We start from the raw sequence: 10,866 nt of genomic DNA on the forward strand, positions 1-10,866 counted from the left end.
TGAAGCTTCGGAACGTTATGTATCAGCGGTTCGGAGCGCCAAAGTACGTGATTTCAGCAGTTTGGCAGTTTGACACGCGACCCGAATCATGATTCGACACAAAAGATTCATAACGCTCCGAAGCTTAATGAAGCAGTGTTCTGAAATCGGCCATCAATATATAAATCGTTATTTTGTTTTTTGGCGCACCAAAAATATTCTCGTCGCTTTATAATATTCAACCACTATACTCATATGAACTGATTTAAATATGTTTTTAGTACATTAATGGATCTTGAGAGAGGAAATGTCATTGCTGGCTATGCCGGCCTCACGGAGCCATCGGATTTCAACAAAAATAACAAAAAATATACGGCATTAGGGTGAGTAATAAATTAAATTAATTTTATTTTTGGGTGAACTAACCCTTTAAGCCTCTAACCTTCCTGGGACATCAAAGTATATCCTACGATATTCGTGAACAGACATGCTCATATTTCTGTAAAACTGTACTAAGATCATAGGAAGCTGTCGTAATAGCCATCTGATGCAATCACAACATTTACAGCAAACAGCGTGAAGTAGAAGAAAAAATTCCAATGGCTGTTTCTCAGTGCGCCTGCGCAGTGCGTGGGGCTTCAGGACAGGCTCCACGTCTGAACACGAGCTCGTTCCAGCCAATCACAGGCGGCCACAGTGTGTTTGGAAACAACACACGCAAATACTTCATGGCTTATGAGCAGCCCGAAACTTCTTGAATCAGGAACCTTTACCTTTCCTTATCGTGTGTTGTCCTTTCGACTAATCAAGTCGTGAAGTCTTCGAAAATTACTGTATATATTTCATGCGATTATTAATATAACGTTAGTTCTAGTGGGTCAGATTAAGAAGGAAACAATGGAAAATTCTAAGGTCTCGGATGAAGAGACGATGTCGCTGGTTATTAAAACGCCAAATCAGTTTCACGGTGATCAGCTGATCGAGGGAGTGCGCATGGACTGGACCGTAAAAGACCTCAAATGTCACCTCTCCAAGGTTTACCCCAACAACCCGGTAGGTTTGGATTGTTTTTTATATCCTTTAGGTGTCTGGTTACATCTAGCTAGCCGTCAGCATTCCTCAACAGACAGCTTTACTGTCTATGCAGACAGCTAGCTAGCATGGCTGAGCAATGCAGGAAATATCTTTCTGTCATTTACACTATAAACAGAAGATGAATTTCCACCCCATTGGTCTGGTCTGCTTTTATATTCAGAGTTAATTAATCATTTATCACAATATCCCTCTATTGTGTGCTTAATTGCATTATACGGAAACAACTTCAGTAGCCTACACGTGGAAATTGTGTGTTTTTACTTTTCACAAACATCACTTCAACCATCATTTTGCAAAAACTGACTTTCTAGGTGCTTATCTGACGTTTGGACTCCTTTACTTACAGGCCGAGAAAGACCAGAGACTCATTTACTCAGGCAAGCTGCTTCAGGACAACCTGTTAGTGAGAGATGTTTTCTCAAAGGTGAGGGACTTTGCCATCTATGAGGCGCTTTCTGTTTTAATTTCAGGGTTGACAAGTTGGCACTTGCACTTGTTTACTTTCTACAGTATTTTATCTTTACCTGCTTCTAACAATGAAATTAGAAACATATTTGAATTCCAGCTATTAACTTAATATTTTTTATATTTACATATTTACATTTTTAAAAGTTCAATTGATTTCAAACTTTTCTTATAAAGTGATAACATTTTATGTATTATTTATATTTAATGTCTATTACTATAAGTATTTATATTATATTCTTATAATAATATACTTTTATTATTAAAAAAGTTTATTTAAACTTTAATTAAATTATAATATTGTTCATTACCAGTAGTAGCATCTAGAAATATCTATATCTAAGCATTATATTTGCCATTTATGGCTGAATTTATTAGGAATAAAGCAATTTTTTTTTTTTTTTTTTTGTCCCTAGAACATAATTCAGGGTTACAGAAAAGATTCAGTGTATAAATTCAGCTGTCCTGAAAGGCAGGGTGTTGGCAAAACACTGATAGTTTTGTCATTGTTTATGTCAAAGCAAAAAAAATTTAAAGTGGGTGGATCCACAGACACCTCTTGTTCTGTATCCTCAGCCTGATCCTCTTACCATGTGCTGTAGTCCGTCTGATTTCAAAGCTGCTCAGAGAAACCACTCTTCTCAAGCCTCTCAAGCGAGTCGTGCATTTGAAAATGGGGCATTTGTTTTTACATGGTGAAAGCCTGTCACCTGATAGACTTACATGCCATCAAAGCATGACACAGAGATGAAAACAATATGATAGTCACATGGTTTAACCAATCTGTCAAAGCTTTCTCTTTCAGAATATGATAGTTCCTTTGGTGAATACCTAAAAAAAAAATCATGTCCAACTTGTTTCAATTTTTTTTTTCCTGCAGGTTCCTTCAGATACCAAGCCCACTCTTCACCTGGTGTGTGCTGTGAGACCCCAACTAGGAGCAAGACCCAAAGTATGTTATTCCTATCTACTGCTTATATTAGGCTTTTACCATGTGGTAAGATTTAGTGCTACATGTAAAACCAGACATTCAATTTATTTATAAGTTTCACATCCTGAATTTAGCTCCAAGGCAGTATATTTGATCAGCTTACAGTATGTTTGTTGAAACTGAGATGTGGCGGTTTACTGTCGCTGAGGGGAAGGCTGTGCTTGTTTCAGTTGGGTGGAGATATCACCACACAGCTGCTTACTTCCTGTTCTTATCTGCATCCTTATTTGTACAAACCAAATGCTGTGGCAAATTTCACATGAAGTTTCATAGTGTCTCATGCACCTGTTCAAAAATCAAATATGTTTCTCTCTCAAATCTTTGGTGAAGGTGACATCTACACAGCAGATGAGTTCCCAGCCTTCCCCACTAACTGCTAGCCAGAGCCCAGAGTCTCCAGGACCATCTGTGACCTCCTTACCCTCCACGGATGGCCTTAGACAGCGAGGTCATGCCGCCTGGCCTGGCACTAGTGCTGACACATCTATGTGAGTTCTTGTCTTTTGTCAAATTGAGTTTCAGTACTGTAAGTATTAAAGGTGTATGAATGTTAATGTTTAAGTTGAGTGGAACGTTTTTTACTAGTTAATTAAACATTTGTCCTTCATTCACAGGCCTGTAACTGCAGCGATGACCCATCCAGCCTTCCCCACGTACTCCCTTTACAGTCCACAGCAGCTTCTGTGGTTGCAGCAAATGTATGCCCGCCAATACTACATGCAATAGTGAGTACAACCTATATAGACATTCTACTACAGTGTTGGGCTGCACGATTTAGGTAGAACATTTAATTGCACCCCCCCACTTCCTGATAAAAATTGCAATTGCGAAAGCCAGGTTTTGCTTGTTTGTAGGGCCTCACAATTTGGCCAATTTCTTTTTTATTATTAAATGTATTGTTGTTGTTGTTGTTATTATTATTATTATTAACCCTCTGGTGCTCTTCAGTCGTTTTTGACTGAAAAATGTAACGTTTTGTTTTTTTAGAATTTTTTTTACTTTATCTGAATGGTACGAAACTTAAACGTAAAGGTTTTTGGCACTTGCTATGTGAACACAAAAAATCATGGACATGATTCGAAAAGGTTAAATGGTCCTTAAAAAAAAATAGTCAAACTTGTATTGTTCACGGTTAAAAATCACAGCATTGTAAATTAAAGGGAAATGAATTTCTTCTAGTGGAAACGTTTGGTACTGTGCCCAAAAAAAAATCTTACTTAAAGCTCATTTTTGGAGACCTACTTTAGATTTATTATGGCTTTGATTTTCATATAAAAATTGAAAATGGTGTTTTGTGCATTTTTCATAACAGTAAGTTAAAGTTTAACTTTTAAGTTAACTTTTTTTAATTTGATTTTTTTTTTTTTTTTCCTCTGCAATAATATGTCAAATTTTTTCTTTAAAAAGAGACCAAACTTACCGTTTAAGTTGGAAATTTCACTTTCAGGCCTATGCTTAAACTAGTTAAAGGTAATAAATGGGTTATAACTACTGCATAAATATACTTTAGTACCATAAAAAACCTTAAAAATACAAAATATTAAATAAAAAATATTATTGAACTAAAATATAGTACATTTAATTGTTTTAAAATGGTCATTTCTGAACACCACGCAAGGAGCACTTGTAATATTTCACTGTAAAAAAAATTTTTTAAAATTGAGTAAAATACAAAAACTAATATTTATGGCTTTCTTAATTTCTTCATTTTCTAACATTATACCATCAAGTTTTTCAGAACACAGTTCTGAAACATGCAGAGAATATAGTTATTTATTCAAATCGCAGCCTTTGCGATTTAATAATCGCCATATCACGATTTTGGTTTAAGATTACTTGTGCAGCCATACTTTATCCAGGCCTATCAGACTGTTGTACAACCTGTGAATGAAACGTCTGTTTTTAATGCTGTGATGTTTGTTTCAGTCACGCTGCAATGACAGCTGCCGCCTCCGCTCCGATGGCCGCCCCTGCCGCTGCTTCCTCCCTGCCTGTCGGCCCTCATCAAGCCGCTGTACCTGCAGCTTTACCCAATCAAGGACCCATCAACAACCTGCCAGCCAATCAGAACGCCCCAGGTCCTGCATTCATCAACCCAGAGGGAGCCAATCAGAATCTACGAATGAATGCCCAGGGTGGCCCTGTGATGGAAGATGAGGAGGACATGAACCGCGACTGGCTGGATTGGGTGTACACGGCATCCCGATTGGGTGTCTTCCTGACCATTGTTTACTACTATTCCAGCATGAGCCGCTTCATCCTGGTCATGAGCAGCCTGGTTATTATGTACCTGTAAGTTTAAACTAAACACCAAACGTTTATTTTGTATACATAATATTCAGAAACATGTGGTTAGTGTTTTTGAGTCATTTGTTCTGAATTGGACTACACTGGTCACGCTGTATGTTTTTGATTCACTAAAGAGTCAGTTCATAAGAGTCATTTGTTTAGCAGTTGGACTTCACTAAAAAGAATGAGTTCATATAGGTTATTTTTTTAGGGAATTGGACTACACTTGATTGGTCGCACTGTATTTTTTTTGATTCACTAAAAAGAACAAATTCATAAGAAGAACATTTGTTTGGGGAATTGAAATACACTGGTTGTGCTGTATATTTTTGATTCACAAAAATTAAACTCCTCATATGAGTCATTCATTCAGAAATCAGACTGTTTAGTAGCACTTTTTTTGTGCTGCAGCGCCACTTAATTATAGAGCAGGTATCTGAGTGTTTTTGTATGTTGAGTGTGAGACCCGTTTATGGACTTCTGATAGAGTCTGTAAACACAGATACACCCTCAGTTATATAACTTCAGGCTTTGAGCCATTGGTCAGTGTACAAACTAACACGCATGCATTCCTGAGCAATATGAAAGGAATGAGTAGCTTACACAAGCTAAAATGAGCAGAAGGACGCAGGGTTCTCTATGATCAGAAAGAAACATCTGCCTGTACATGACTGCAGATTGGTAGGTGGCATTCTGGGACTTATTTTGCTGATCACCAGCTGTTATCACTGAAGGTTTCAGACTGGTAAAATTAATTTCTGATACTTTATCTCTGCAAACATGGCAGTTTGACTGCTCTGAAGACTAGTGTGTAGCACTCCAGCAATCATTAGCTTGATCTGAGGGTGTTTAATGTGACCCACCCTTCCATACAAACAGTTTGGGCGTCCTCTTGTGATTTTTAGTAATGTATGAATGAGCAGAGTTGAAGTGCTAATGGCTGACTATTTTAAAATAAATGGTGTCATTTTAATGGAAACGGAGCTCATGGAGGCCTGAATGCCTTTTTATAGCTATTCTTATGGTTCTTTTTCTTTCTTTCAGACACACAGCAGGCTGGTTTCCTTTTAGACGGAGACCCCAAGCCAGGCCTCACAATCAGCCAGCACCAGAGGTCATCCAGAACCAGCAGAACCAAAATGAGCAGAGACATCCAGAACCAGTGAGTTAAAGTTTCTTTATAAGAAAGAAAATAAAGCCCTGTCCACACGAACACGGGTGTTTTCAAAACTGCAGCTTTTTCTTTGCGGTTTGGCTGTTCATCCACACGCAAACGCAGTATCAGGTCACTGAAACCGAACTTTTGCCAGGGTGAAGATTTTCAGGTCGCAGTGTTGTCATGTAGCTGGTGAAACCAGAGATTTTGGTTTGTGACGTCGGAGTTTGCGCTGCTATCTCTTTTATTTGACGTCAGATTGTGTGCTGCTCTCTCCTTTGTTTACATGAGGCGAGTCTGTGCAATGAAGGATGTAGCCAAAATATTGCTGCTAATAACTGAGCTAACAAGGCTTATAACATGTATACAGATACATAGCGACAGAGCGACATGCGTCATAATCTGAAAACCACACCCACCGGGCGTTGACTTTGAGCCAACCCTCTCCATTGCTTTGTATAGCGTGAGGCTGCCTCCTCGTCATTTCTGGCTTATATCAAAAAACAGAACAATGTCTAAAAGCTGCTATGTGACATGGTGTACAGTAAACAAGCTAAAAAACCCAGAACAAAATTTTTATAAGCTGTCGACCCCAAAAAACGTTTGTTTGAGGACACAAAAGTGGAAACAGGCAATGAGACAGAGCACAACGGGTCATGTTAATATAAGAACTACACTGGAGGGGAACGTAATTGGCGACAGCATATGCTAAACAAACAAAGAAAAAAAAAAAATTAATTTTTTTTAACCATGTCAAAGAATTATTTCGCCTGTCGCTGAATACGTTCCCCTTCTATGTAGTTCATATAGTAATATGACCCTTTGCGCTCTGTCTCACTGCCTGTTTCCACTTTTGTGTCCTCAAACATTCGTTTTTTGGGTCGACAGCTTATAAAAACATAGTTCTGGGTTTTTTAGCTTGTTTGCTATACACCATGTCACATAGTACAGTGTCTAAAAGCTGCTATTTTTTTAGTTTTAAGCCAGAAATGACAAAGAGTCAATGGAGACTGTTGGATTGTTTTTCCCCCCGGTGGGCGTGGATTTCAGATTATGATGCGTGTCGCTCTGTCTCTATTGCGAGAAGCTGCCTCCTTGTCATTTCTGACATATAACAAAAAACAGAACAATGTCTAAAAGCTGCTGTGTGACAGGGTGTACAGCAAACAAGAAAAAAAAATAAATCAGTTTTTATAAGCTGTCGACTCAAAAAACGAGCATTTAAGGACACAAAAGTTGATACAGGCAATACAGACAGAGCGCAACGTGTCATATTACTTACATACTACCACTGGAGGGAAATGTAATTGGCAACAGGACATGCTAAAAAAAGTATTGTTTTTAACCATGTCAAAGGATTATTTCACCACCCTATGTGAACCTGAGAGGAGAAGATATATTGAGAAACTAAAATTTACCCACAATTTACCCATTCTTCCTGCTAATGCTTCACGTCTTATTGACTGTTTCCACTTTTGTCACCTTAAAGGCTGGCTTTTATCATTCTGTAACTTATAAAAACTTAGTTCAGGGTTTTTTAGCTTGTTTGCTGTACACCTTGTCACACAGCAGCTTTTAGGCATTGTTCTGTCTTTTGTTAGAAGCAAGAAATGACAAGGAGGCAGCCTCTCGCAATGCAAAGTCAATGGAGAGGGTTGGATTGCCCCCCTGGTGTGGGCGTGGCCTAAATGCACTAATACAATATATTATATAATATATCCAGTAATAACCAATTCAGGCTTCGGGTTATATCGCCACCTGTTGGTTTGGCATGCTCTTAACAGCGCTTCATAGCATTATTTTTTTTTTTTTTTAAACCATGCTTGGGTGGATGTTTTTTTTTTTTTTTTTTTACAAAGCAGGAAAGCTCCATTTTTATAAAAATATCTGTGTATGTGTGGACTAGGCCAAAGTGAAGAATTTTTTATATATATATATAATATATACTTGGATAAGTAGAGTATATAGGCTGTATGTGATTTAATAATTCTCTTTGTCCTGAAGGTGCCGCCCCCTGCTGAAGTGGAGGATGCTGAAGTTGTTGAACCCGCCATGACAGCGGTTCCTGTTCCCCCAGTTAGACCACACCTCCTGTGGACAGCCTGGGTATTTTTCAAAGCCTTTTTCGCTTCTCTGGTACCTGAGGCTCCACAGGGCATTGCAAACTGATCCAGAAACAGTCAGAAAGAAGCAACAATACTGGACTCCAGAGCCCTTGGCCTGACCATTTAGACTGGACATTATACATGAAGGCTACAAGTACTAGAGATGGTAGCACTTTCCAGTCCTTTGTCTATGTGACCATTGGTTGCACATTCTGCATAAACATGGACATGGAGTTGTAAATATTGCTGGACAGTTTTTGCTTAGCACTTTAGATAACCACATTGGCTGGAATCAATGGTATCGGTCTCCTGGCCTGATCCTCTTATATAGGCTCCTGTCACCACGGCTTCATTCTCTTGAAGTGCTCTACGATGAGTGATCCAAGGATTAAACTCATGGGATTATCTTATTAAAGTTCTAGTATAATGGACAACGAGGGCCATACATTGATTTTGTTCCAAGTGCATGAATAGATGGGAGGGTGCTTGGGAGAATGCATTTGTGGCACTTTGAAGCTAATGTTGTTTATGCAATATGCTTACATGTTCTCTTTTTTAAATTGTCTTCAACCTGTGAAATGGGTAATGTTAATATTTATGAAGAAGGTTTGGTATGCGTTCAAGTAGTTTGAGCAGAATTTGCAATTCAATGAGCAGCGAGGTGTTTGTTGTTGACCTTGGGATGAAACAAAGGCGAACAAACTTTATTTCAATTTTGCACCTTCTTAACATGAAGGAACTGCACTTTGGTATCTGCAAGAGTAGAGTAGGGGACAGAAATCAAGAGAGGTATACTTCTGAGAGACTAAAAAATAAGTTTTTAATTTGGTATTTATCAACACTGTAGCATTGCTGTCATTTAATTTGATGTATAAAATAGCTTTATTAACATTATTAAGATAAGCCTCTTTGTACCAGAAAATGAAAAAAGAAATAAACAACTTTGTTTCAATTTCATTTTGAAATTCTTTGATGGAGTGATATTTGATGGAGAAATATGAGTTGCATTCTGTTTGAGTAGCGCAGGTTTTCTGGTGATTTTATTTTTAGGCTTTTTTTATCCACCTTATTCCTACACCCCATGACGCTTTGCACGAATTATGGGTATAACTTCTGTTTAGCTATAAAAAATCAGTGAAATGTTCATTCTATGAAGGAAATAATACGTTTTTTTTTAACTGAGTACAGTGAAGAGGACATTATTCTACTCACCCTTCAGACCATGAATAACCCAAAAGCGTGATTCTTTCCACAGCAATAACAGATTAAATATTACTGTAGTATAATCTGTATTATGTAACATGTTGCCTTAATCAAAAATGTTAATTAACTTCAGCATTGCATAATACAATTTCAAAGTGATTTCCGTCTTTTTGACAGATAATAAATTGTATTTACCTGTGAAATCAAACCTGGAAAGATACGTGAGGATTTGAGGAGAAAAACGAGAGATTCTGCGTGCATTCCAGTGAATTATTAAAATGATATATTGTAAATTAAATCAGGAAAACAGACCACAAATGTGTAGTATATGTTCTTCTTTTTCATAGTATTACAGCAGAATGCAAAGGGAGGAAAATAATCATGAGGAAAAGAATACAGCGACTGAAAAGAGCTCTTGCCATAAATATTCATGTTATAACGTGTCAGGTTAAAATACCAAGCATTACGTTATTCTCATAATGCCTAAAATATAAAACATGAAGGAAAATTGACAGCTCATTCAGTCAAACTGATGGATAAGCTTTGTTTGTAGGGCAACCTTATGATTTTAGGTTTGTCCCAAACCGGAAATTCAAAACGCAGCTTGGCAGGAATGAGGTAGATTCATTTTTAGGTTTTATCTTTAGCCACATGCTGCCAGTTCACATGACTTTAAAGGGTTAGTTCACCCAAAAATTAAAATAATGTAATTTATTACTCACCCTCATGTCGTTCTCTCAAGACTCTCCTGTCAAACGACTAAACTGCCGAAATCACGTGACTCTGGCGCTCCGCGTCATTTGATTCGATTCGTAAAGCTCCGAAGCAGTGTTTTGAAATCACCCATCACTATATTGTTGAAAAGTCGTTATTTTTTCAATTTTTTTTTTTTTTTTGGCGCACAAGAATATTCTCGTTGCTTTATAATATTAAGGTAGAACTACTGAACTTGAACTGATTTAAATATGTTTTTAGTACCTTTATGGATCTTGAGAGAGGAAATGTCATTGCTGTGAATGCACGCCTCACTGAGCCATCGGATTTAATTAAAAATATAATTTGTGTTACGAAGATGAATGAAGGTCTTATGGGTGTGGAACACCATGAGGGTGAGTAATAAATTACATTATTTTCATTTTTGGGTGAACTTAACAAAAAATGATACATTATATTGAGTGATACCAAAGATAGAATAACACAAGACAATTCACTCGTATTGTTTTGAATAAGAGCCAATCGCCGACTGGTAAAGTCATCGCGTCACTGCAGCGGCCGTTAGAAGCACTTGTTTCTATAGAAACAGTCAGAGGCGCGCCTCCGAAATGAGGCACAAGAGACGCGCATTTAGGTCTGCGCATGTGCATTAGCTTGATCCAGCCTAAAAATAATTTTTTTTTGGTCATTATTCGAGCTTTTGGGAAAAAAAAAATTATGAGACAGCTGTTGTCAGATTTCATCGGTGATTTCAAATATGAAATTTAATCAAAAGCTTGGCAAACAGCTTTGGAGAATTTGGTGTTTCCCCATTCAAAGAGACAGGAGCTGCATGGATGCCCAGGATGCCCGAGAGGTGTTTCAAAGAT

General features: G+C 37.7%; 1 protein-coding gene across 1 annotated transcript; it reads left to right on the top strand.

Moving 5' to 3' along the window:
* Positions 1–330: 330 nt before the first annotated feature.
* Positions 331–9,538, top strand: herpud1 (homocysteine-inducible, endoplasmic reticulum stress-inducible, ubiquitin-like domain member 1). The gene is made up of 8 exons (XM_067390281.1): positions 331–1,032; positions 1,421–1,498; positions 2,420–2,491; positions 2,861–3,018; positions 3,145–3,255; positions 4,457–4,822; positions 5,864–5,981; positions 7,980–9,538. Exons 1-8 carry the CDS (start codon positions 877–879, stop codon positions 8,142–8,144), a joined length of 1,224 nt encoding a protein of 407 aa, XP_067246382.1. The 5' UTR covers positions 331–876; the 3' UTR covers positions 8,145–9,538.
* The last annotated feature ends 1,328 nt before the right edge of the window (positions 9,539–10,866 follow it).

This window comes from Chanodichthys erythropterus, chromosome 7 (assembly GCF_024489055.1).
Source record: "Chanodichthys erythropterus isolate Z2021 chromosome 7, ASM2448905v1, whole genome shotgun sequence".
Lineage (NCBI taxonomy): Eukaryota > Metazoa > Chordata > Actinopteri > Cypriniformes > Xenocyprididae > Chanodichthys > Chanodichthys erythropterus.

Coding starts and splice junctions, on each gene's coding strand:
- herpud1 (XM_067390281.1), top strand. CDS start 877: ATGGAAAATTCTAAGGTCTCGGATGAAGAGACGATGTCGCTGGTTATT. Junction 1,499..2,419: donor TGAGAGATGTTTTCTCAAAG/GTGAGGGACTTT, acceptor TTTTTCCTGCAG/GTTCCTTCAGATACCAAGCC. Junction 3,019..3,144: donor ACTAGTGCTGACACATCTAT/GTGAGTTCTTGT, acceptor CTTCATTCACAG/GCCTGTAACTGCAGCGATGA.